This window comes from Vulpes lagopus, chromosome 24 (genome assembly GCF_018345385.1).
Source record: "Vulpes lagopus strain Blue_001 chromosome 24, ASM1834538v1, whole genome shotgun sequence".
Classification (NCBI taxonomy): domain Eukaryota; kingdom Metazoa; phylum Chordata; class Mammalia; order Carnivora; family Canidae; genus Vulpes; species Vulpes lagopus.
Genome location: NC_054847.1, coordinates 50,958,042 through 50,985,811, shown reverse-complemented (window position 1 = coordinate 50,985,811; position 27,770 = coordinate 50,958,042). Strand labels below are relative to the sequence as shown.

The 27,770-nt window shown below is 43.2% G+C and overlaps 1 protein-coding gene and 1 pseudogene across 2 annotated transcripts in view; one reads left to right on the top strand and one right to left on the bottom strand.

Annotated features, from left to right (window-relative positions):
* Positions 1 to 14,347: 14,347 nt before the first annotated feature.
* LOC121482157 lies at positions 14,348 to 15,473 on the bottom strand (annotated as a pseudogene).
* A 9,589-nt stretch (positions 15,474 to 25,062) lies between these two features.
* The window catches only part of RTTN (rotatin), a 142,786-nt gene continuing 140,078 nt past the window's right edge, over positions 25,063 to 27,770 (top strand). For both annotated transcript variants that reach the window (XM_041739584.1, XM_041739583.1), the window contains exons 1-3: positions 25,063 to 25,379; positions 25,710 to 25,897; positions 27,499 to 27,676. In XM_041739584.1, coding sequence (XP_041595518.1) covers positions 25,334 to 25,379; positions 25,710 to 25,897; positions 27,499 to 27,676 — 412 coding nt within the window. In that variant the 5' untranslated portion in view covers positions 25,063 to 25,333. The remainder of the gene's footprint in view (positions 25,380 to 25,709; positions 25,898 to 27,498; positions 27,677 to 27,770) is intronic.

Here is a 27,770-nt window from a genome sequence, read left to right as displayed (position 1 = left end):
TGAAAGCACATGATGGGTAGAGTTAAAATTCCAGAATGACTGAATCCAAATTCCATTTGGGCAGAGGCAACAACTAGTTTTTGTTATTTCTTGGAAAAAAAAAAAAGTTTTGAATGAGTGAATTGAGAAATATATAATACAAAATGGTTAAAATCTGGACATGTATCTTTTAAAAAATATTTTGACAGGGCAGCCCGGACGGCTCAGCAGTTTAGCGCTGCCTTCAGCCCAGGGCCTGATCCTGGAGACCTGGATCAAGTCCCCTGTCGGGCTCCCTGCGTGGAGCCTGCTTCTCCCTCTACTTGTGTCTCTACCTCTCTTTCTCTCTCTGTCTCTCATGAATAAATAAATAAAATCTTTAAAAAAAAACTTGTTTTTTTTAAAATATATATTGATAAAGAAACTACTTGTCATTGTTAAAATTATATTCTTCCCCAAAACAGTATCTTTTGCTATGGTAAACAATTCCTGAATATTCTTCTATTACTGCAGGGGTTTTAAAATTATTTTTTAGATGATATATATAAAATCGAAGTATATCTTCATTAATAATTTTACTTTGAAAATATTTTCTAGTAAGTAGAGAATGCAGTTCATTCTTCTTTGTGATCAATTATAATGTTTAGTTTTATTTAGCTTTTAATAATATGATGCAAACTTCCTTAAAATTAAAACAGGGAAAGTGTTACCACAATGAGTACTGTTTTTTTTTCCCAACTCTATGGTCTCATTTACATAGTGTGATGTGCTCTTTTCTATACCCCTGCTGTGTATAACAAGTCATACAGAATATATTGGGCTTCATTAACATTGCATATTTCTGATGAATTATTAAAACTTCAATATAGTCTTGAATTTCTACTGATATTCAAAAACTATTCAATATGTACATCTGTGCTTAATGGTATTGGTATAATTCCCTTGATAGTTAAACTGAGTTTTGCTCTTTGGAAATAACTACACATAACCAGTATAATAATATTCCTTGAATGGAGCCAGTTTTTGCATACAGTACAAAAAGATCACCATGATAGATCTAGTTACTATCTCTTTTCAGGTTCCTGGACTTGATTTCAAGTTTCTAGGGATGTTCCTTCCACATCCCCAATACCAAACAATTCTTGGGTACCAGCAGTATGTCCAGGAATTCAACCGAATTCAACTCAACTCTGACACTGTCTACCTGGAGATGGCATTGGATTCCACGGGTTCAAGGTCAGTCCTACAAGACTTGTCCCCCTATCCCCACTTTAGAGGCCAGTCTCAAACCTCAGGCTGTTACCTGTGCTTCTGACCAACCAGCTACAAATTCAAGGTTCCAACAACCTCCTTCTTAGGTTCCTGTCATTTGTTAGAGCAGCTCACAGAGGTCAGGGAAACACTCATGTTTCCCAGTTTAATTGAAGGATATGATAAAAGGAAGATACAAGTCAACAGTCAGATGAAGAGATACACAGCACAAGTGACAGGGATTGAGTGCAGAGCTTCCCTGCCCTCTCCAGGTGAGCCACTCTCCCCATATCTCCACAGGTTCACCAACCTGGAAGCTTGCATATCCAGTCCTCTTGGGTCTTTATGGAGGCTTCATTGCATAATCGTGATTGTTATTAGCCATTGTCTGATTCAATCTCCAGCCCTTTCCTCACCCTGGAGGTCAGGGGATGAGACTGAAAGTTCTAACCTTCTAATCTCAGGGTTAGTCCTCCTGGCAACTAACCTCCATCCTTGGGTAGAGTCCAAAAGTTGCCTTATTATTAAGACATTCATTTCACCTTTATGCTCTGGGGCATTTTCAGTAACTGAATGTAGATCAAATATATGTGAGAAATATACTTTGGTCATCTGACTAAATATATATTTATTTTCTTTTCTTTAAAGATGTTTCTTATTTAGTTGAGAGAAAGTGAGAGCATGAGCAGACAAGGAGTAGGGGGAGAGGGACAAGCAGACTCCATGCTGGCTTGGCCTCATGACTCTGAGATCATGACCTGAGCCAAAATCAAGAATCAGATGCTTAATTGACTGAGCCACCCAGGCGTCCCAATATGTATCTCTTACAAATCATATCACATAATCTGTCATCATGCAAAGTTATTAAACTATAATTGACTGTATTCCCTATGTTGTACTTTTTATCCCCATGACTTATTTATTTTATAACTGGAAATTTGTACCTCTTAATTATTATTATTATTTTTTAAGATTTTATTTACTTATTCATGAGACACACAGAGAGAGACAGAGAGAGACAGAGACACAGGCAGAGGGAGAAGCAGGCTCCATGCAGGGAGCCCCACATGGGACTCAATCCCGGGTCTCCAGGATCACGCCCTGGGCTGAAGGTGGCGCTAAACCACTGAGCCACCCAGGCTGCCCCTCTTAATTCTTTTCACTTTTGAAAAGTCTCCCTTTTGGCAACTACCAGTTTGTTGTCTGTATCTTTGAGTGTTTCTGTGTTATTTTGTTTGTTCACTTGTCTTGCTTTTTAGATTCCACATATAAGCGAAATCATATGGTATTTGTCTTTCTCTGACCTCTTTCACTTAGCATAATACTTCTAGGCGAATGGAGCTTATTTTGAAGCATTGTTTAAGTGTTTCAGTAGAATTTTATAGATACATTTATACCCAATGGGATAGAGGTAAAAAGGCACATGGCAATTGAGAGTGACCCTTATAGATGTGTAGAGAATAGGGATAGTTACTAGAGGTGTTAACACTTTGAAAGATCTTATCATTATATCCTAGCAGGAACCACTGAATAGATCTTTCTGAAAATCTGAAGGAGACATGGGTTATAAATTAAACATTCAGGAGGATAAAGTATTGACCATTAACTGATAATTCAGGATAGTTTCCCCATTCAAAGAAGAAATGTCTGTTACTCCTTTTGAGACTGACTCTTAAGTTTCACCTGGAATAGAATCCCAGTTTGTCACACATAGAAATAAAAACTGGTCTTTGTATCTTCAGTTCATATGTAGTTCTGACGTCAGTGGGGAATTGCCACCTGTTTTCCAGTAATAATGACACAAAACAAATTATCTAACTACGTTGGACAGGGTTGCGGTGACAGTTACTAAGTCATTGGCCCTTAGCTCCAAACCACTCCCTCTGCTAGGCTTTGTGACAGGGGGGCTGGGTGTCTGCAAACCACATATCTGCTCTGCCAACTGGTTCCCTGTGGGTTATGCCCATGAGGAGGCCTGGAGGGAGGATGCAGGGCTAGAGAGGAGGGCTTCTCCTTCCTGGGGACTTCTAGACAGGAAGCTGTGAGCAACCCCCAAGCCCTGTTTCTTCACTCCAGCAGCAGAAGCTGATCCTTGGGGCAGAAGGTGAATCCATTTTGCAGGTTTTATAACCCATGAAGAACTAAAATCAAAGTACTACCTTGGGGCATCTGGGTGGCTCAGTCAGTAGAACATGTGACTCTTGATCTCAGGGTCATGAGTTTGAGCTCCATGTTGGGTATAGAGCTTACTTAAAGAAAAAGTGCCACCTTAAGAGATACCAACTCAGAAAAGTTGGGGTTCCAGTGTCATGGGGCACCATGTTCTCAGAGGTCTGGGATTCAATTCTCCAAGTTTCTCTTTAGTCCCCCCAAAAGGAAAGGACCATCTTCTTCCCGAAGTTTTATTACCTCCCTGGTGCTTTAGTGTTTCCTGTTTTACCTTTTCAGACCTTCAAAACATAGTTAATAATTCTTTGTATCTAGTTATTGATCCTTTATGTTAAATTGTCTGTTAAAATAACTTGTCATTTCTGTCTCTTCACTGTTACAGTTGTATTAGGAGGCAAGGGATGAAAATAGCTCAACTATAACAATCAGTCAACAGATAGGGCTAGTATTTTACAAAGGTTCACATTTGCTTGGAAGATCAAATGGCTAAAATTTATAATATTTTGTAAGGAGAGAATAATATGAGAATGCCCTAAAAATTGACTAAACCCAGTAATTTTTCTCAATCTTTATAAAGTGTTTGTTGTATTATTGATGAAATATTTAATTCCATAACAGAAGACCGGAAAGGCAAATGGTGTATTAGTCAGGGTTTTCCAGAGAAACAGAGCCAATAGGAGTTGGCTCATGTAGTTATAAACTGCTGTCTGAAAGCTGGAGAACCAGGAAAGCCGCTGATACAATTCAGTCTGGACCCAAAGGTCTGAGAATGGGGGGTAGTAAGTCTCAGTCTGAGTCTGAAAGCCCAAGAACCAGGAGCACAGGTATTGATATCTGAAGGCAGAAGAGGGATGTCCCAGCTAAGCAGAGAGAGCAAATCCACTCTTCCTCTACCTTTTCTATGCTATTCTATTTCTATTCTGGCCCTCAAGGAATTGAATGAATGATGCCACCTCACTGATGATGGATCTTTTTTATACTGAGTCACAGATTTAAATGCTCATCTTTTCCAGAGACAGTCCTGCAGACACATTCAGGTATAATGTTTTACCAGCCATCAGGGCATCCTTTAGCCTAGTTAAGTTGACACATAAAATTAACTATCACAGATGGGATGGATGAAACTCGTGTTAGGCATAACTAATATATAAGCTAACAGCTTATGAGTTATAGATAAAATTCATAAGATGTGCTAAAGATAGAAAATGAGTAAAGAAGTAGCTTGAAAAACATGAGCAGAATTCACCAGATATGTTAAATATAGGTAATATATTAGTAACATTCAAGACATATTATATATATAATAAATAAGATGAAAGCAAAAATGTTTGTTTATGGAAAGAAAAATATGAGGCAGCCAAGTCATAAGGTATAGATCCTGTCACTTCTGAGTTGACAGTTAATCATCCTTAAGTTGGCCACTCATTTGGACTCATTGTGGCCCCATGGTGCTTGGGTTAAGAAAGGCAGACAAAACCATGGCTCTTCAGCAGGCCAGCTGGCCATGTACAGCTGATGCCAGAAGTACTTGCCCTGCCTTCCAAAGGAGCCAGTGTGTGTTATTTATTGATCCTAGGCACTTCCGACTTAACTTCTCAACCTCAACTCTGGTATCTGTGACAGAATGAGGGAGGTAGTGGGGAGAGGGATGGAGGAATAGAGGGAGGGGAAGGAGGGGAGGAGGAAGAGGAAGAGGAGAGAGAGAGAGAGAGAGAGACAAGGGAATCCCAATATTCAAGAATCAGGGAGGATCATCTTTCACCTCTTTTGTACTCTATGCTAGGTTGAACTATTCTGTCTCCCCCCACAGAGTGTCTCACTGTGTGTTTGGAATTAATTAATAACCATCTGATTTAGCATCTTAATTGTGTCTGTGGTCCTTTCTGTTCAGTGAACTTTAGGATCAACTTTGTCTACTTCTGTGGAAAGGGCAGCTGGGATTTCATGAAGGATTGTGTTGCATCTATTGCTCAGTTTGGGAGTATTGCCATCTTAATGATACGGAGTCTTCCAATTCATGACACAGGATGTCTCTCCGTTTATTTAGGTCTTAAAAATATTTTTTCAATTGTGTTTTGTAATTTTCAGACTATAAGTCTTACATTTATTTTGTTAAATTGATTCCTAAGTATTTTTTGATGACATTATAAATAAACAATTAGTGGGAATGTGTGACTATTAACTTGCAATTTAGAAAGTATGGTATATATAATAGCAGAAGTCATTGTTGGAAGTAGGGCATAATAGCATTGGAAGATGATTTTTATTTAAGGAAAAAAATAAGAATACCAAATCATTTTCACTATAAAACTATGACTCTGTGCCCCAAATAAGCAAAGACACCTGTAGAAGTCCTAAAGTAAAAGTACAATGTAATTTTTCTTTTTCCACCTTTTTATAATTTCAAACATGTCTTTAACAACAATGACTACTTCTACTGTGAAAACTCTGAATATATAATTTTTAAAAATCCAGACCTTGAATTATTTTGGTAGTTAAAATAGCCAGATTGGATTATTTATGATGCATCCTCTTTGAGAACTTATTGTATGTTTATTCTTATGATGTTAAAAATAAAATTGCTGTATTTGATGTCAAATGGACACCAGTCAATCATGTAATTTTTTTTGCAACTTCTCATGCAAGCAGCTCATATAATATTCATTTATATGATGTTAAATGCAAATCATGTCTATATTCTACTTATCAGGTTTTTTTTGCCATATAGATTTTAATATCTTTTAAGTCCCCATTAAAATTTATTCATGCTATACATTATTATATACAGTCCTCAGATAGCTCACTAGTCAGTGTACAGTTTTTTTAAAAGATTTTATTTATTTATTCATGAGAGAGAGAGAGAGAGAGAGGCAGAGACACAGGCCGAGGGAGAAGCAGGCTCCATGCAGGGACTCAATCCCGGGTCCCCAGGATCAGGCTCTGGACTGAAGGTGGCGCTAAACCGCTGAGCCACCCGGGCTGCCCCTAGTCAGTATATAATTAAAAAATGATAATGGCAGAAAACTGTACATTTGACATCACAGGAAAATAATTTTTATTTCTCCTTGGGTAAATAATTCGAATTGACAGGTGATTGTCAGAACAGTCTCATTCTTATGCCTCAGACCTTCTGCATGTTCATTTCACAGTTATAAGAAAAAACAAAGCAGCATGTCTTGTATTTGCTGTCTACATTGCCTGAAAGAGGCAGATTAATAGTCATGTATAGTAAAAAGAGCTGTTGCTGGAATCTTCCACATTTGTAAAACATGTCTCTCCCCATCACTAAGTGGATCCTCTGAACTGACACTGTGGAGAGTCAAAACATATGGGAGACTGAGCTGCCACCTTCCTCCTTCCATGAATGCCATTTCTTTCTAGCTAATTGGAATAGGCTCTGCTGCTGACTACTGCCTTGTGCTAGAAAGACTGTGCCCCACCATTTAATTAGTTGATAATTCTACTCTACTAATTTAACTAACACTTCTTTTGAGCATTGTGTCACCTGGCACAACATTTTTGAGACTTAGTACAAGAGTGCAAAGCTTCTGGGCAGTGTGCTTTCATTTGCTGAGCCGCTATGGCACCTTCATTCTTTGATTGAACTATTCTTTTCTTTGGTATTGTGAGGTTTTCAGCCAAACCTATTGATGTGTGCTCATTAAGACCAGTTGTCTACAAAGCACCTGCTTTCCTGAGAAAGGATCTTATTACTAACACAGAGCTGGTTCCCGCCAAGAAGAGGGCTTAAATTTCTTTGGCCGCCTTGATGCTTTATTAGACTGCCTGTTTGGTCTTTGTAGTCATTGGGCTAAGCCCAAATTTCTTCCTTCTCCTTTTGTTTTGGGAAGGTTCCTGCTGCAAATCACTCTCCGTCCTCCCTGGGGTAGCTGGACTATGCTGTGCCCAGCCCTGCAGCTAGATCCTTCTGTGATATGAGTACAATGGTTCTAGTTCCTGTCACCTTCTCAGGGGAGTCATTTAAACCCAAGGCCATCCAAAAAGTTACAGCCAGCACCTGCCCCCTGCCCCCCATGGCTGTACCCTTCCTCTGCTTCTATTTTGGTCACCCTCATCCCTCCCTCCCTCGGGAAAGGACACCCACTGGAATCACGAAAGGCAGGACCAGCAGAGCCAGTTGCCCTACAAGCCATTCCTTTGTTCTGAGGACAGCTAGTTCCAAGCAGAGCTTGCTTAAAAATGGAAACACTCTCAAAGGGGAAGTCACTTGAAACTCAAAATGCTTCTGTGAAAAGGAGAAGCAGGATCTACTGTAACTACCTCTGTGACCTTGGGCTTGAAGCCATGTTTCTTCTACTGTCAGTTTCCTCATCTGAGAAAGGTGAGCGTGAACTGGATCCATTTCTTTAGTTTCTGGGGGTTCAGAGAATGCTTTGGGATCCAATGAAAGCCATGGACTTTCACATGTGGGAGTTAAACAAAAAGTATAAAAAAAGCTAGGGATTGAGTGGCACTCTGGAGACCTGTGGCCACTGGCTTAAAATAAAACATGAATAAGCAAACAAACTAAACCATGAACTCAGTATCTAAATTCATTTTGAAGTGTTACATTCTGCAATTCCAATCTCCCCTTCCACGTTCCTGATGTGGGTTGGATGTCCCTCTGCACTGATATGTCCTCATGCCTCATTTCTTATTACTTAACTGTAAAGGGTCACCTTTGGACAAGATCATGAAACCATGTGAGACATGATAGGATCCTATCATTGGCCATTTCTTCTCACTTTTCCAACTTATCTCTCTTTTTAAAAATTTATCTTTAAAACTGTAGTAAATTATACATTAATAAAGTATACCAAGTTAATAGTTTTTAAGTGTGTAGCTCAGTGGCATGAGCACATTCACATTGTTGTCCAATCATCATACTACCCGGCCCCAGAACTTTATCATCTTCCTAATTTGAAGCTCTGTACCCATTCAACAGAACTGCTCCTTCCCCCAGCTCCTGGCAACCACCATTCTGCTTCCTGCCTCTGTAAATTTGATAGCTCTTGTAAGTGGAGTCATACAGTGTTCATTCTGTCTCTGCTTTAGTTTACTTATAATATCCTCAAGTGTCAGCCAGCCACGTGTTAGAATTCCATTCCTTTTCAGGGATAAGTACTTTTTCATTGTAGATATGAGCCACATTTTGTTCATCTCACTCATCCATTCATGGACCCTTGGGTTGCTTCTGCATTTGGCTATTTGAATAATGTTGGGATGAACAAGTGTGTACAAATATCTATTTGAGCTCTAGCTTTTTATTTGGGGTATGTGTCCAGAAGCAGAATTGGTAATTGAATGTCTAATTTTTTGAGGAATGGCCATATGTTTTCTGTAGCATTTTGCAGTCCCACCAACAATGTACAGGCTTCCAATTTCTCTACATTTTGCCAAAGCTTGTTATTTTCTGTGCTTTTGCTTTGTTTTGTTTTAATGATTTTATTTATTTGACAGAGAAAGAGAGCACACAAGCAGGAGGAGGGGCAGACAGAGAGGGAGAAGCAGATTCCTCAATGAGCAGGGAGCCCAATGCGGGGCCTGGATCCCAGGATCCTGGAATCATGACCTGAGCCAAAGGTAGACGCTTAACTGACTGAGCCACCCAGGTACCCCTGTTTTGTTTTTGAAAATGGCCATCATAATGGGTTTGAGGAGATATATCATTGTGGTTTCAACTTGAATTTCCCTAATTGATTAGTGTTTTGAGCATCTTTTCATGTGCTTATTTGCCATTTGTATTTCTGCTTGGAGAAATGCCTACTCAAGTTCTTCCTCCCTTTTTAACTCATACAGTCACAGTTTTTTTCTGTGCTTCTCCCACTTTCCTCTTCTCCTAGATATTTGCTTATAGTCTGTGGTGCTAAGGAACATAATTTAGTTTTGTGGTAGATTTTAGTGGAAAAGTGGAAAAATTGCTTAGTTTTCTCTTATTTACTACTATTGTTATTGCATTTATGTTCTTAAAATCAGTCTCAAAAATAAGCATCAGAAGAAACTTGCCTACTGTCAATTAAAAAAGGAGTCTCATCACTTACCCATGTATCAATGCAGTCATATTTTGAAGACTCCATGTATCTATCAGATTAGCTTGATTATTTCCATCGATACCATTTCATGGTATCAGTGAAATTTAAACTAATATTTGGATCATTAATTAATAAATAGATTCTTTCCAAAATATTATACCATGACACAACATTGAAAGACAAAAGATAAAAACCATGGTTCTATGGCAGGCAAAGTAACGAAATACAGGAAAAACTGATAATCCTCTACTTAGAGGATTAATAGAAATCTTCCAGCAACTTATAAGATATTCAGGAATAAATGACATTTAAAGTACGTAAAGCAAAAAACAAAATGGAGACAACCCTAAAGCAGAACATAATATAACTTTCTGTCTTTGGATACAATTATCAGAAAGTGAGTGAGAAGGAAAACATTCCTTGTCTTTTGAGATAAAACATATACTAGAATGGCCACTTGGACTCTGAAATGGAGGGCACACGTTGAGGTCCTACACATCTGATTGTCTGCTGATGTCTTGACCTTTAGTAGAGAGAAATAAATTTCTGTCTTTCCTAAGCCACAGATAGTTTGGACCCTGTTAAAGTAGCTGAGCCAGTTTCCTAACCAATAGAAAGCTACTCTACACCATATGAAAGATAAAGTTCTCTGTGAATGAGAAGCCCAAATGGAAAAAGCTAAGCCATAACACTAACAAAACAAGGAAAGGAATATGTTTTGGAACTTGATGGAGATAAGGCATTTTAAAATTTTTATTTATTTGAGAGAGAAAGTGAGAGAAAGACTGGAGAAGAGGGAGAGAGAGAATCTCACACAGACTCCCTGCTGAGTGTGGTACCCGACACAGGGCTCATTCTCACAACCCTGAGGCCATGACCTGGGCTAAAACCCAGAGTCAGATGCTTAACTGACTGAGCCACCCACGTGCCCTGCAAGGGTTTTAAATAAAATACCAAAAAAATACCATCCATGAGAGCTAAAAATGAGAGATTTGACTCCACAAAAGTAAGGATTTTTGTTGAATGAGGGACACCATAGAAAAAGTGACAGATTAAAAAGTAAGAAGATACTTTTAATATGGAAAAGTAAAGCATGGGTCAGAACTCTAGTGAGTCAACAAAAAAAACGGAACTGTATATTTTCTGTGTGTTGTTGTAATGACCATGAACTTGCTGGCTTAAAACAACAAAAGTTTTTTATTTCACAGCTTTGCAGGTCAGAAGTCTGACAAGAGTCTCCCTGGGCTAAAATCAAGGTGTCTGCAGGATTATGTCCTGTCTGCAGACTCTAGAAGAAAATCCATTTCTTGCCTTTTCCCAGTTCTGGAACTGCCAGCATTCCATTGGCCCCTTTCTCCTAGTCTTCAACGCCAGTGACAGCAAGTAAAATTCACACTGCCTCACTGTGACCTCCTTTTTTTGTCTTTTTTTTCCTACCGTTAAAGCCCCTTATGATTATTACACTGAGCCCACTCAGGTAGTTAATCTCCCCCTTTTAAACTCAGCTGATTAGCAACCTTAATTCCATCTGCAACTTTAATTCTCCTTTGCCATGAAAGAAAGAGAGTCATAGGTTCTGGGGATTAGGCTGTGGACATCTTTTGGGGGAACTATCACTCTGCCAACCATGTGCACATCAGAACAACAGACAAAGCATATGAATTCCCAGAGCAGGGAAACACTTGTGATTAACAAATTATGGTCATGGTGGGTGGGGGGATGGGTAACTGGGTGACGGGACTGAGGAGGGCACTTGATGGGATGAGCACTGGGTGTTACAATATATGTTGGCAAATCGAACTTCAATTAAAAAAAAATATATATATATATAATATAAATAAATAAGTAAGTAAGTAAAAAAATTATGGTCAGAACAAACTACCAGTACCATGATTTTAAGTGTCATCTGGAAGTACATTCATTTTTCAATCAGAATACTTACTAAGCAGATAACATGGGTCAATTCCCATGGAAAAGCCAAGATGGAGAAGTCCTCAAGTGGTCAGCCAAAGGTCCCTTTGAGACCCAGTCTGTCCTAGCCATCTCAGGTGTCCTAAAATACTATCAGTAGAGTGTATCGATTGTAGAGATGTGCTGCATGAGAAGATGTTCTTTAGAATTCCAAGACTTTTGTCTTCATTTCAGAGTCAACATGACATGGTGTTTAATCTGTCTGATTGCTGTGTAAGGTTACCTTCACAAATTGGAGAGGGCCAAAGCATTTTTTTAAAAGAAATTACCAGTGTTAGCTGTGGACTGCCTTTTTGCCTTAACTGTTACCCTGCTTTCCCTTAGAGATACGTAACTTAATGGGGCCAGCACTGAAAAAGCCCCCAGTATCAAAATGCATTCTGTAGAAGTGACTAGAATCAGTATTTTATTTACAGATCCAGGACACATCCAGCACAGCTGTATCACCAGCCAGAGCAGGACTGAAAGTCAGGGTCATTTTTGGAACTTTAATTAAATAGATTACATTCTGCAGGGGCACAAATGGAGGCCATTACCATTAATGTTGAGTTGAGAGAGGTCGCAAACACGGGCACCACTTGAAGATCACAGGAAAATTTATCTTTGTGCTGGATCTCTGAAGAGTTGGCTTTTATTCCCCCCCTCCCCAGAAGTAACGCTTGCCCAGAGTCATGTATCTGACCATATCAATGAGGATATATGACTTTATAAATTGAAAATATACCTAAACATAATAACAATATTACTTTGAACTTCCACTGCACTCTTCATCCAAGGATTTCTCCATCATTAGCTAATTAAATCCCACAGTGTGGAAATGAAAGTATATACTTACCTCATTTCACCAAAGGGAACGCTTTTGAACAGTTAAATGACAGTGAGCAGTTACCCCAACGGGAAGGTAGTAGAGGAATGGGGGCAGAAATGTCTTGCTGAATAATGTATATATCAGGAAGGAAACTCAACGGTTCATACCAGGGCCATCCATCCTATCTATCACTTTAGAAGGCTGAATCTAAATGTCACCAGATACATGGAAAATACTTCTCTGACAAATTCTCTGGAAAGGACACTGTGATTCTCCTTACCAAGCTATCTTGGTGTCTTTACAGATTCAGTTCTTTATAAAATAAATTCTCTTTAATGTAAAAAGGATATTTATTGCAACATTGTTAGTAAAAGTAAAAGAACTAGAAACAAAACAAACATCCTCTGATAAGGAGGATGGCAAAAAAAATTATAGTACATTCTAGCATGAAATAGTCAATGCTATCATAGTATTTAAAAAGAGCAGCATCAACAGAAGTCTATTTATCGGTCCAATGACAAGGATGTAATGTTGAACAAAGAAGGTAAGTTACTGAGTAATTTTATAAAAACGTATGAAAAAAGAAGCTACTGAGTAAGTTTATTAAATATTATATGATGTCATTTATATGAAATATCCAGAACAGGCATATCTATAGAAGCATTATTGTTTTCAACTTAATGTCTTATTGCTTTTCTTTTTATAACACGTTATTGAAATATAATTCATGTGCCTTGTAACTCGCCAATTTCAACTGTACATTTCAATGGTTTTTGATATATTCTCAGATATGTGCAACTGTCACCACAGGAATTTCAGAACACTTTCATCATCTCAAAGAGAAATTGCTCACCCCTTAGCTATTACAGCTCTATTCCCCCAACGACCACCAAATCTAAGTAAACACTAAATAATTTTGCTTCTATAGATATGCCTGTTCTGGGTATTTCATATAAATGACATCATATAATATTTGGTCTTCTGTGTCTGGCTTCTTTCACTTGGCATAATGTTTTCAGGGTCCATCCTTGTTAAAGGGTGTATCAGCATTTCCCCCTTTTCTCAGCTATACAATATTTCATTGTATAGATATAATTTATCCATTCCATACACACAGTACCCACCACTCATGAGTTATGGGCATTTGGGCTGCTTCCACCTTTCAGATCTTATGGAGGAAGCTGCTATGAACAGTCACGTACAAGTTTTTGTGAGTACATGTTTTCATTTTGGGGGCATGTACCTCGAAGTGGAATTGCTGGGTCACATAGTCGCTCTATGTTTACTTTTCTGAGGAACAGTTGGCTATTTCCAGTTCTTTTGGGTATATGCCCGGGAGTAGAATTGCTGGGTCTTATGTTAATTCTACGTTTAACTTTTTGAGGAACTGCTAGACTGTTTCCACAGTGGCTGCACCATGTATAACACCCTCAGCAGCAGAGAGGGAGGGTTCCAACCTCTCCACACCCTGGCCAACAATGCTATTTCCCCGATTTTTGGGTGAAGCGAACCTGAAGAGGGTGAAGATGTATCTCATTTTGGTCTTTTGATTTGCATTTCCTTCACAACTAATGATGTTCGGGATCTTTTCATGTGTTTTCGTTTTTGTTGGGGGGGATATGGGAAGAGTTTACTGCAGTTAAAAACAAAATATAAAAACTTTGGCAAAAGAAAGAAAAAAAAGTTCTTTTGATCTCTTTGAATGTAGCACACACAAAAAGTGACCATTTTCCTAGGCTCCCTCAGGAATGAAGGAATAAGTAGAGGTTAGGAGTGCAGAGATTTCTTTTTCCAGGCCCGGGCCAAGTGTTAGTGCTAAGCAGGACCCACAGATGGTCTGTATTCCTGGTTAGACCTCTAAAGTCTGGGAGCATCAGCATCTCCAATAATTTATTTGTACCAGCATACCTCAGAGATATTGTGAGTTCAGTTATAGACCACACTATTACTTGTTGAACAGGAAAGAGTAGACCTCCGTGGTCTGAGGGAGCATCCATCTCACTTGCTGTTGTTGGCCGCCATTCTCAGCTGAAACACGGGAAGAAAGCATAGAGGTGTCTTGGGAGATGTGAGTTCCTGCATAGTGGCAGCCCTAGGCATGTAGGGCCTGTACTTCTGAAGGAGAGGTGGCTATCTGCTAGGTAAGAGGTCCCATCATGGAGGCAGGCTGGAGAGAAATGGGGTGACCCATCCCTAGTGGAAGAACTGAACCTGAAGGCTGCATGAAGTATGATTAGTGGTGCATCCAAGATGGGCTGAGTACTTGTAGAGGAGATGTCTGAGTTACTTTCTGATACGAACACACGGAAGATGGAAGATATGGGGACTGTGCAGACTGAGCAAGCTTCCTGTTGGGAATGATGTTATAAGGAGCTGGGTAAAACCCACCCTGAAGAGCTGTGGTGGGGTCATAGGTCAAGGCTATTCCTTGGCCAGACTCATCAGTTTTGCACATATTTTCCTTGGTTCTGTCGTTTCTTTGGACCACCATCAGCAAATTTGCAAAGCAAGGGATCAAATGGAGCTGGTACTCCAGCAGATGTCTTTTTTTTTTTTTTAAGATTGTATTTATTTATTAGACAGAGAGAGAGACAGAGAGAGCATGTGTGCGTGAGCAAGGGGAAGGGGCACAGGGAGAGAGAGAATCAGGTTCCTCACTGAGCCCAACATGGGGCTTAATCCTTATACCCTGGGATCATGACCTGAGCTGAAGACAGAAGCCCAATTGACTGAGCCACATAGGTGACCCCAGAAGGTGTCTTAATATACTTTCCATTAAAGTGGCTTTATACTTCTTTGCAGACTCCATCCTTTCAAAGCCAACCCCTCTGCTGGTCCCACTGGTATCTCGGAAGATTTGAGGGGAGACAACCTGGCCAAAGGCCTTCAGCATCCCCTCAAGTTTTTGCTTATCCATTGATAGTGGAAGGTTTGATATTTATAAATTTGTGGGGTCCTGCTCCTGTTGCTTTGTCATCTGTGCCTGTACACCACTGGCTTTCAGAGCTGTTACAGCTTTCTATGCTGTTGAAGGACTGTCAAAGTCCACAAAGCCATAGCCTTTGCATTTCTTCCTGCTTTTGTCCAGTATGACCTTGGTGGTGACAATCTTCCCATATGACTGGCACAATCTGACAGGGTCTTGGTCAGTAGTGCTTAGTTGCAATCCCTGGATATAAGAAGTTGATTTTGCTCAGCTGATCATTTCCATTAGTCCCACTGCTGCTGCTAAGGGTACTATTGCTTGGACGAGGTGATGCCATCTGCTGGGACAATGGCACATATGGCTTCTTGTTTTTGTTAACAGCCACAGGTTGAAATCCCAGGCCTACAAGGCACTGATAATATCATTTTCTCTTTAATGTAAGGGAGCTGAACCTTTTCATGTGTATAGCGGCCATTTAAATATCTTCTTTGAAGAACTGTCTATTCAGACTTTTTGCCCATTTTTAAATTGGGTTATTTGTCTTTTTATTGTTGAGTTGTAAAGATTTTTTTTAAAAAACATATTTTGGGTAAGAGATCCTTATTAGATAGATATATGGTTTGCAAATGTTTTCTCCTACTCTTGGCTTGACTTTTCACCTTCTTGGTAGTGTCTGTAGAAGCACAAAATTTAAAGTTGTGATGATGTCCAAAATACTTTTTAAAATTTTTGCTTGTGTTTTTGCTGTCACGACTAAGAAACCTTTGTCTAATTCACACTCATGAAAATTTATGCCTATGTTTTTCCCCCCAGAATTTCATAGTTTTAAGTGCTTGAATTTAGTACCTTGATTCATTTTGAGTTCATTTTGTAAATGGTGTGAGTTATGGATCCAGATTCATTCTTTTGCATGTGGCTATCCAGTTGTCCCATTTGTAAAAAAAAAAAAAAAAAATGTTCTTTCCTCGTCAAGTTGTGTTGGCACATTGATTGAAGTGACTGATCACAAATGTGAATGATTATTTCTAGACTTTCAGTTGTATTCCATTAGTGTATATGTCTGTCCTTATGTCAGTACCACACACTCTTGAATATTGTAGCTTTGTAGCAAGTTTTGAAATTGGGAAGCAGAAGTCATTCAATTTTTTTCTTTTTTTGAGATTACTTTGGCCAGTCTGGTTTCCGTAATTTTCACATGAATATAAGACAATAATAACTATATTGTTTCCATATGGATAAGCTTGTTAATTTTACTAGAAAGGTAACTTGGTATTTGATAGAGATTGCTTTAAATCTGTAGGTCGATTTGGGGAGTATTGCCATTCTAACAATACAAAATCTTCCAATCAATGATACAGGATGTCTTTCTATTTATTTAGGTCTTTTAAAATATCTTTCAATGATATTTTGTAGTTTTCCATGTAGATGCCTTATATTTGTGTTAAAAGTTTTCCCAAGTATTTCATTCTTTTAAATGTCATTGTAAATGTAATATTTTCTTAATTTAATTTTTAGTTTGTTTATTGCTAGTGTAGAGAAATAGAATTTGATTTTGTATATTGATTTTGTATTCTCTAACCTTGCTAAAGTCTTTCCTTCGCTCTAATAGTTGCTTTGTGGATTCCTTAGAATTTTCTACATGTAAGGTCAGGTCAATTGCAAATAGAAATAGATTTACTTTTCCTTTCTAATCTGGAATGTCTTTTATTTCTTTTTCTTGCCAATTACTCTGAATAAAACTTCCAGTACAATGTTGAACAGACATGGTGACAGCAGACATCCTTGTCTGCTTCTCCACATCTACAATTAGGACCCCCTATTTATTAAGTTGTGCAAAGAAAGCAGAGTTCAAATCTGTGTTGCTTTGCTATTTGAAGTGGAACATGAATATACCTTGTTTCAATTCTTCTACTTTAAAATGACATAAAATATTTATTACTTTTCTATTTTGGTTTCGGGAAGATGAATTAGAATTTGACAATCCCCTTAAAAATTAAATATTATGTAAATTCATAGGACAAAGTTATGGAACATGATTAGGGAAATTCTTAAGTAGGAGATGAAGCCTTTAACCACAACCATTCTTCCCTCTTAAATATCAGAATTATTGGGGTGTCTGGATGGCTCAGTTGGTTAAGTGACCAACTCTTGATCTCAAGGTCTTGAGTTCAGGCCCCACATTGGGTTCCATTATGGGCAAGGAGCCTACTTAAAAAAACCTATATATATACACATATATATACATATATGTATATATATATACACATATATACATATATGTATATATATACACATATATACACATATATGTATAAAGGAATTATAGATGAATTATGAATTGTTCATTATATATGAATTATTAATGAATCATGACCTTTTTACAATTTTTATTTATTTATTTAGAGAGAGAAAGCATGCATGTGCACAAGGGGGAGAAGAAGAGAGAGAGGAAGAGAAACAATCTCAAACAGACTCCCTGCTGGAGTGCAGAGCTCGACACTGGGTTCAATCCCATGACCCCGAGATCATGACTTCAGCTGAAATCAAAAGTTGGACAGCCCAAGTGACTGAGCTATCCAGGGGCCCCAAATCATTATCTTCATTCTTGAGTAACACTGGGGTCCAGGTGACTTTCTGGAAGGCACGCAGAATGTATGCCTGCTCTGGGGACCACGAATAACCTTCCCACATCTGTTGGTGAGAGTCCTTTTATTTATGAGTCCTGCTAGCGTCCTCTTTTTATGTTGTCTTGATAGATAAATTAATGTCTCAACTAATACAAAAGTAGCTTGCAAAAGGATTTCTCCTTTGGGTCAAGAATTTCTTCCTTCTGAAAAAATGAGGAAAAAAAGTTCAGAGAACTCTGTTTCTTCTGGAAATTGTATCTGGGTATGGCCCTATAAGTAGCTGGAAGGCCCTCTGCCTGTGGGGCCTCCCACAACGAGCAACAAGAGTGCATCTTGGGTCAGGTCCCTCTGATGAATGGAGCTACCTTGTGGTTATGCACGCAGGTAGTACTGATATACGATATAATATTGCATTTGATTCATACAAAGACAGTTATTTCAGTCCATTCAAGCTACTGTAACAAAATACCATAGTCTGGATGGGGATGGCTTATAAACAATAGAAATTTATTTCTCACGGTTCCAGAGGCTGGAAAGCCCAAGATCAAAGCGCTAACAAATTCAGGGTCCAGGGGAGCCTAGGTGGCTCAGTCAGTTAAGTGTTTGCCTTGGGCTCTGGTCATGATCCCATGGTTCTGGGATGGAGCCCTGCATCAGGCTCCTTGCTCAGGGGGGAGTCTGCCCCTCCCCCAGCTCATGCTCTCTCTTATAAAGAAATAAAGAACAAACAAATAAATAAAATCTTAAAAAAAAATTCAGAGTCTGGTGGGGACTAGCTTTCTGGTTCATAGATAGCACTTTTTTTTTTCCTGTATCTTCACATGAGAGAGGGGAGGGAACCATCTGGAACATCTTTTATAAAAGCACAAACCCCATTCATGAGTCTTCAGTCTTATGGCCTAGTAACTTTCCAAATGTCCCACGTCCTAATGCCATCACAATGGGGATTATATTTTAATATGAATTTTGAGAAGGGGAGGACACTAAGATTCAATATGGCAAAGAGGCATCCTCAGGTTTCATGGCCACTAAAATAGCTGTAATTTGTAGCAAGTACCCATCATGGAGTTCCTGGGATAAATGCTTTCCCTGAGTTATCTCCTTTGGGCCTCACACTGTGGATGCTATCTTTAACCCCAATTTCTACCTGTAGAAGCCGACATTTAGTGGCTATAGGGGCATCAGGGTCTTTCCCCCTACCCAAGATTCTTTCTCACCCACTTTCTGTTAATCCCACCCCTTTCCTTAGTGGAAGTCTTCTGTCCAACTCCTTGTAACTCTGGTGCATTTATAATACCTTGCCCTGTAGTTCAGGGTGTGGGAGTAAGTGACCTAGGATCAGGCAATCTCGTAATGACTATCCTGATGGGATTTCCCACCATGGATTTTATATCTCGATGTTGGGAGAAAGATATATTCTTTTTTCTAGGGTCACTATATGGGAAGATGGAAGTCTGGACCATACTCCTGTCTTGCCCTATATATTGGGAGAATCCTGCCTGTTGTACAAAAGAATGAGACAAACATACTAAGAGAAGCAAAAGTAAGATGCTGAGAAAAAGAATATTAATATTTTTTGAGTCTCTGAGGCCAGATCCTTTTCTAGCAAAAGGTAATAAATTACTCATTTTTGCTTATTTCCTTGAGTAAAAGTTATATCATTTGCAACCAAGAAAGTTAATTAGCTTACCCATAATTATGCAATCAAGAAGATCGCAAAATTGGTTTTAAATCTATGTCTGGCTCCAAGTTTGTGTTCTATGTAATACTTTTTTTTAGCTTATATGAACATGAACCAGATTTTTAAGTTCATCAAGCAATAGAAATAAAGGGTAGGAAATGCATATGATCACAACTGACAGACCTACTGTACATTAACCCCAAGTATTAGAATTCATGTTCAAATTGTGAGGAAGAGAAAAATGGCACCATTTTTCCAAGAAAAAAAAATAAAGCATTTCTTTCTCTCCTAGAATAAATCACCAGAGAGAGTAATATGAGTTCTTAGGAGAGTAACTGAATATTTCCTGTGACTTTGAGTATAAATGCCTTCATCTAAGCCAAATGATCCAGTATAGCAGACTGAGGCAATGCCTGCCAGAGATTTGTGACCATGGCTCAAAGGTTGAGGAGTGGTTGATAATTAAGTGGAGCTCAAAAATTAGAATTTTATCTGTGCCTCTGGGGCCACATGTTTTTTTTTTTTTCTATAATGTTGCATGGTTTGTGATAAGCAGATTCCAACATACTATATCTCTACTCTTCATTCCTTTCCCAATCCATGCACACACTGCCAGTTGAGTGCCTATCATTTACCATCAGGAAAAATTCAACATTTAAAAAAATGTATTTATTTATTCATGAGAGACACAGAGAGAGAGAGACAGAGAAGAGAGAGAGAGAGAGAGAGAGAGAGAGAGAGAAAGAGAGGCAGAGACAGGCAGAGGGAGAAGCAGGCTCCATGCAGGGAACCCAATGTGGGACTCGATCCCGGGACTCCAGGATTACCCTCTGAGCCAAAGGCAGACAGACGCTCAACCGCTGAGCCACCCAGGCGTCCCAAATTCAACATGTTTTTATTATAAATTAGCATTTAAATAAATATTAAAAAACTATTGTAAGTACAAGTAGAGAATTACAAGTACACATAATACAGTTCTCTATACATCCACACAGATATCTATTGACCATTTTTTTCATTTAAAAAACTTAATGTCGAAGTTCAAAATTACAAAAGTCCTAGCTGCTGACTGGGATATAGTAACAGTAAAAATTAATAACTAAAGGACAGACTTGATGATTAAAAACCTCCTCCTAAGTAGATCTTGGGTGAAATTGAAAGTATCAAAACAGCAGTTTCAGAATGGTTGAGAGTTCTACCCATAGTTAGAAGATTATTAATTTAAATTCATGATATATAATCAAAGCTTTTCTTAGATGTGGATTCACGGAATTCTCTATAGCTAAATAAGAAAGAATGAAGACAAACAACAAAACCTTTAGCTCAAGAAGTGAGAAGTGACTGCAAAATAAACCTAAGAAAGGAATAAGAAAGTTACTGATAATAAGTAAAAGTACAGTAAATACATTAGAGTGTGAGTATTCTTTTTTGCAGAATAAATTGAAGATTGATTCTTTGGAGAAAAATTGACAAATCAATACTTGGTCTAATAGAAAAATGAGACATAATTGCTTTGAATGTAATAGCAGGATGTAGTGATTTTGTCTAATTATTAAAATAATACACACTTAACAACTATAAAAATTAGAAAATAAAAGCAACATAAACAAAACCATTTTTGATGGATGGCTGCCTACTAAACATACCATGGTCATGGTTGATCATTTCCAAAGTGTACACAGATGTCAAACCATGTTGTACATCTGAAACTGATATAATGTTAAATGTCCATCACATCTCATTAAAAAAAGAAACCGTTTGTTTCATTTTTGACCTCCTCCCTCTTACTTGCAACATGCCTGTTTTAAATTATAGTTGATCCCCGAACAACACAGGGTTTTGTTGTTTGACCTTTGTGCTGTCAAAAATCCACATATAACTTTTGATTCTCCAGAAACTTAACTACCAACTACTGTTGACATGAAGCCTTATGGATGAGAAATTGTCGATTAACACATACATTGTATATTCTAGGTAATATACAATGTATTCTTACAATATAGGCTGTTACGGAAAAGAAAATGTTAAGAAAATCATAAGGAAGAGAAAATACACCTACAGTACTGTACTATATTTATTGAAAAAAAATTGTGCGTAAGTGGATCCAGGTGGTTCAAACCCATGTTGATCAAGAGTCAACTGTAATTTATTTTTCTCCCACAGTATTATCATCCCTTCCACACTGACATCCTCAATTTCTCATCATCTCAGACTTTCGTCTTAGAAATATCTTTGAAAAGTTATTTCCATGATTTCTCTGAACTGTCATGTGTATTTTGACCTTGATACTTGAAATCCTCAACCACAGCCTTCATGCTTGGATAACTACAGAAGCCTCTCAGCTGGTATCACTGTTTTCGCTTTTTGGTCCATTTGGCACAGGATCCATCAAGAGCTCTTACCTGGGAGTTGAAAAATGCAGCCACTGTTAGCATCTTGGCCGTGGAGGCTGGGGTATGGGCTAGTGGAACACTGGTTAAGTATCCACATTTCTTTTTCCTTCCACTCTTCAATTTCCACTTCTGTCTTCCATTCACCAGAGAGGGACAATGGAGAGCAACCAGCCTGCTAGCAGCCCCTTTACTTCCCTATCTTCCTCCCAGAGGTCATTTGTCCACATAGTATCGCTCTTTCCTTGACCCTGACAGACCCATTCTGACTCTTGCTTTGCATGTACTGTTTCCTCTGGCAGGAATTCCTTTACCCCAGGTCTTTGCCTGGCAGACAAAGTCCTACTTACCCTTCAAGATCCAGCTCAAATATCCCCACTCTCTAGCCTACACACCTTGCAGAAGCAGCCAAGTCCTAATAATGGTACAAAGAAAATGAAGGTCAGGCCCTCAACCGGCCACTTACTAGTTGATGTGATGGTGGGTGAGGAACTTCTCTGATTTTAAGCTCCTTTTTTTTTGCAAAATAGGAATGGATATTATGCCTGCCTTGACATCCCTGCCAAGGGAAATTAAAAACATCCATGAGAGAAAATGCTCTCTAAAATGCAAATCCTTTTACACACTTAAGCCAACCATGGTGGCGTTCAAATATTAATTCATACCCCTACCCCGCCCCTCCCCCATTTTGTTTTTCTACACCCTTTATTTCCCTCTCTGTTCTTTTATTTCCGCCTGCCTTTCTTTTTGTGACTTGCTTGTTTATAATGCCCCTGGGTATCCAAGGACACTGCTTGCTTTTGCAGGGACATTGTACAGGTAAGGAGGGGAAGCGCTTTTAGTTACAAGGGGGGGTGGGGGGTTGTGGCTGGGCGGGAAAGCCCACCCACCCCAACTTTGCATTGTAAGCTGTAAAGTTCTAGGAGCCGAGAATTCCGGTTTTTGGTCCAGGTGCGGGGGTGTGCAGGCCCAGGGCGGGTGTGCAGGAGTGTGTGGGTGTGTGCAGGGCCAGAGCCGGTGTAGAGGGCAGAGCAGGTGTGTGGGGCAGGGCGGGTGTGTGGGGCAGGGCGGGTGTGCAGGGCAGAGCGGGTGTGCGGGGCAGGGCGGGTGTGCGGGCCAGGGCGGGTGTGCGGGGCAGGGCGGGTGTGCGGGGCAGAGAGGGTGTGCGGGGCAGGGCGGGTGTGCGGGGCAGAGCGGGTGTGCGGGCCAGGGCGGGTGTGCGGGGCAGGGCGGGTGTGCGAGCCAGGGCGGGTGTGCGGGGCAGAGCGGGTGTGCGGGCCAGGGCGGGTGTGCGGGGCAGGGCGGGTGTGCGGGGCAGGGCGGGTGTGCGGGGCAGGGCGGGTGTGCGGGCAGAGCGGGTGTGCGGGCCAGGGCGGGTGTGCGGGGCAGAGAGGGTGTGCGGGGCAGGGCGGGTGTGCGGGGCAGAGCGGGTGTGCGGGCCAGGGCGGGTGTGCGGGGCAGGGCGGGTGTGCGGGCCAGGGCGGGTGTGCGGGGCAGAGCGGGTGTGCGGGGCAGAGCGGGTGTGCGGGGCAGGGCGGGTGTGCGGGGCAGGGCGGGTGTGCGGGGCACGGCGGGTGTGCGGGCAGAGCGGGTGTGTGGGCCAGGGCGGGTGTGCGGGGCAGAGAGGGTGTGCGGGGCAGGGCGGGTGTGCGGGGCAGAGCGGGTGTGCGGGCCAGGGCGGGTGTGCGGGGCAGAGCGGGTGTGCGGGGCAGAGCGGGTGTGCGGGGCAGGGCGGGTGTGCGGGCCAGGGCGGGTGTGCGGGGCAGAGAGGGTGTGCGGGGCAGGGCGGGTGTGCGGGGCAGAGCGGGTGTGCGGGCCAGGGCGGGTGTGCGGGGCAGGGCGGGTGTGCGGGCCAGGGCGGGTGTGCGGGCCAGGGCGGGTGTGCGGGGCAGAGCGGGTGTGCGGGGCAGGGCGGGTGTGCGGGCCAGGGCGGGTGTGCGGGACAGAGCGGGTGTGCGGGGCAGGGCGGGTGTGCGGGGCAGGGCGGGTGTGCGGGGCAGGGCGGGTGTGTGGGGCAGAGAGGGTGTGCGGGCCAGGGCGGGTGTGCGGGGCAGGGCGGGTGTGCGGGGCAGAGCGGGTGTGCGGGCCAGGGTGGGTGTGCGGGGCAGAGAGGGTGTGCGGGGCAGGGCGGGTGTGCGGGGCAGAGCGGGTGTGCGGGCCAGGGCGGGTGTGTGGGGCAGAGAGGGTGTGCGGGGCAGGGTGGGTGTGCGGGGCAGAGCGGGTGTGCGGGGCAGGGCCGGTGTGCGGGGCAGAGCGGGTGTGCGGGGCAGAGCGGGTGTGCGGGGCAGAGCGGGTGTGCGGGGCAGGGCGGGTGTGCGGGGCAGAGCGGGTGTGCGGGGCAGGGCGGGTGTGCGGGGCAGGGCGGGTGTGCGGGGCAGAGAGGGTGTGCGGTGCAGGGCGGGTGTGTGGGGCAGGGCGGGTGTGCGGGGCAGGCCCGGTGTGCGGGGCAGAGCGGGTGTGCGGGCCAGGGCGGGTGTGCGGGCCAGGGCGGGTGTGCGGGGCAGAGAGGGTGTGCGGGCCAGGGTGGGTGTGCGGGCCAGGGCGGGTGTGCGGGGCAGGGCGGGTGTGCGGGGCAGAGAGGGTGTGCGGGGCAGGGCGGGTGTGCGGGGCAGAGCGGGTGTGCGGGCCAGGGCGGGTGTGCGGGGCAGGGCGGGTGTGCGGGCCAGGGCGGGTGTGCGGGGCAGAGCGGGTGTGCGGGGCAGAGCGGGTGTGCGGGGCAGGGCGGGTGTGCGGGGCAGGGCGGGTGTGCGGGGCAGGGCGGGTGTGCGGGCAGAGCGGGTGTGCGGGCCAGGGCGGGTGTGCGGGGCAGAGAGGGTGTGCGGGGCAGGGCGGGTGTGCGGGGCAGAGCGGGTGTGCGGGCCAGGGCGGGTGTGCGGGGCAGAGAGGGTGTGCGGGGCAGAGCGGGTGTGCGGGGCAGGGCGGGTGTGCGGGCCAGGGCGGGTGTGCGGGGCAGAGAGGGTGTGCGGGGCAGGGCGGGTGTGCGGGGCAGAGCGGGTGTGCGGGGCAGGGCCGGTGTGCGGGGCAGAGAGGGTGTGCGGGGCAGAGCGGGTGTGCGGGGCAGGGCGGGTGCTCGGGCCAGGGTGGGACGTGCCAGGACCCCGCAGCCCGCGCGTCGCAGCCCGCGCAGGGAGGCCGGAACCCCAGGAAGGGCGGGGTCCTTGCCGGGCCCGGAATTCCGGGAGGGAGCACCCAAGGGCGAAGACCACAACTCCCGACGTGCACCGCGGCCGGGCGGGTTCTCCTGCCTGCTTGTCGCCTCGTTCTCTCCAGTTCTTACGACAAAGACGCCTGTCTAGGAATTGCGAAGTAGCGATTACAGAGAGACCGTAAGCTTCTGTTGGAGGCGCGGGGCCTCGCAGCCGCTGACGGGAGGCGTCCCGTTCGTCTGGTGGTTGTGTGCGGTTTTGCGGAACTCACAGCCCGACCGCCCGGGTTTCCATGGGGACAGTCATTGTAGACGGACGCTGTGGCGCGGCGGTTTAATTCTCCGGCGGCGGCGATGGAGCGGGACGACTCGGTCTTGACGGGGCTCATCAGGAAACTCGGTAACAGGCTGAGGTGGCCCTCGCCCCCCGCCCCCCGCCCTCCTGTCGAGGCCACTCGCTGTGAACGGCCGCGTAACGTTTTGGAGGCCGGGCCGCCGCGAGCAGGCTCCCCCTGGTCCCGACCTGCCCGGGGCGCCCCCCCCCCCCCCGCCCCCGGGACCCCGGTCGGCCTCGGCGTGAAGTCAGCGCCCGAGGGCCCGGCGCCGGCCTGTGACCCGCGCGCGGTGGTTTGCTCGCCCCGCGCGCCCGGTGCCCCGTCGGTGCCTGGGGGGTCGGGTGAGCCGGGGGCGTCCCTGCCGCGGGCAATAGCCTCGCGCGGTCCTTTGACAGGGCATCAGCTGGCGGAGATCCGCGAGCGCGCGCTGCGGAGCATCCTGTGCAAGCTGGAGCTCAGCCTGCTGCGCTGCGAGGACGTGGTGCAGGACAAGCCGCTCTTCCTCCGCCTGCTCGCCTGGTTCAGCTTCCCGACCGTTCCCATGAAGGAGGAGGTTCTCAGCCTGTTGAACAGATTGGTGAAGGTGGGCTCGTCCTCCAACCGCGGCGGGCGCCACCTGGGTGGCGAGGCCTGATCCGGCCGGATGGAGCCCGCCTTGGAGCCCCGCCATCGAGCCCCGCCTCGGAGTCCCGCGGGGAGCCTGCTTCTCCCTGTGCCTGCGGCTCTCTCTGGGTCTCATGAATCAGTCAATAAAATCTAAAAAAAAAGAAAAGAAATCAGAAGAGCGGGTGTTTCGTAGTCGTTTAACGGCAGCCTTTTTTGAAAGTTAAATAATTCGAACTTTTTTTTTTTAAACAACTGGAGCTGTTGGATTTGAGTTCTCCTGAGTGTAATGCTCACCTTCCTCTTCTCTTATTTCTAATGTTGAAGCTCCCACATTGTCTCTACTGAAATAACTCCTGCGTGCTGGTGTGTTCTGATTTTTGGAATCCTTTTTGGAAGTTGGTATTTGTCATTGCGTTTTTCTTTGTGTTTTGTTTTGCATATTAAAAGTTACATGTGTCTGTATGAAAGAGGACATGTTAACGTTACAGACCATGGTTAATGAATATGGAATTGCATTTTTTTCCTTTTCTTATTCTTTTAAAGATGTTATTTATTTATTTGAGTCGGAGAGAGAGAGCACGAGAGAGCGAGCGCACAAGCAGGGGGAGCAGCAGGCTCCATCCCAGGACTCTGAGATCATGACCTGAGCCCAAGGCAGATGCTTAACCCACTGAGCCACCCAGGCGCCCCTGAAATTGTGTGTGTGTGTTTTTAAGATTTTATTTATTTATTTATTCATGAGAGAGAGAGAGAGGGAGAGGCAGAGACAGAGACACAGGCAGAGGGAGAAGCAGGCTCCATGCAGGGAGCCCGATGCGGGACTCAATCCCAGGACCCCAGGATCACACCCTGGGCTGCAGGCAGGCACTAAACCACTGCGCCACCCAGGGATCCCCTGAAATTGTATTTTTTCATACCTGTTTTTCAGATTTGTGTACCTCAGCCTGTCTTGAGAGTAGTTGTCAGGGTCAAATGTCAGAAGTGCAAGTGTGATCTTTCAAAACTGTAAGTCACTATGAGTCCTAAGATTTATATGACTTGGGCATTCTTTGGCTGGAAGTAGGAAAGGATAGGGTGAGAGTCAGAGGAGAGAGGTGGTCCATTGAATAAGTAACATTTTACAGTGTGCATGTCTCGTGCTCAGCATCTGGGCTTTTCTCTCCTAAATGTTATCACATGGTTTATGTATGTCTCTGAATCTATGTATTGTACATGGAAGCTCTTTACTTTTGGGTATAGGAATGCAAGATTCATTTTTTTAAATTTAATTTTATTTTTTTAAAGTTTTTATTTATTAATCATGAGAGACATGGACAAAGGCAGAGACACAGGCAGAGGGAGAAGCAGGCTCCCTATAGGGAGCCTGACATGGGACTCGATCCCAAGACCCCAGGATCAAGCCCTGAGCCAAAGGCAGACAGATGCTCAACCGCTGAGCCACCCAGGTGTCCCAAGATTTATTTTTCATAAAAGGAGCATTTAGTATACTAAAAATAATTTCATGTTTTTCTTGCTGTAGAATAAAGTGTAGAAATGTTGATATATGGAGTTATTCTCAAGACTCTTTTCTTCTTTCAGTATCCCCCAGCAGTCCAGCACTTGATTGATCTTGGTGCTGTCGAATTCTTATCTAAACTTCGTTGTAATGTGGAGCCAAATCTACAGGCTGAAATTGATGGCATTCTGGATGGACTTTTTATTCTTCCTTCAGTAGATGCTGCACTATATTCTGCATCTTACCAAACCAAACAAACTGGTAATTCATTGGAATCAATCTGTTGCATTCTGTTAAAATAGAAATATATTGGTTCTAGTGGTTAATTCTAAGGAAAGGGATCTTAGGTTAAAAT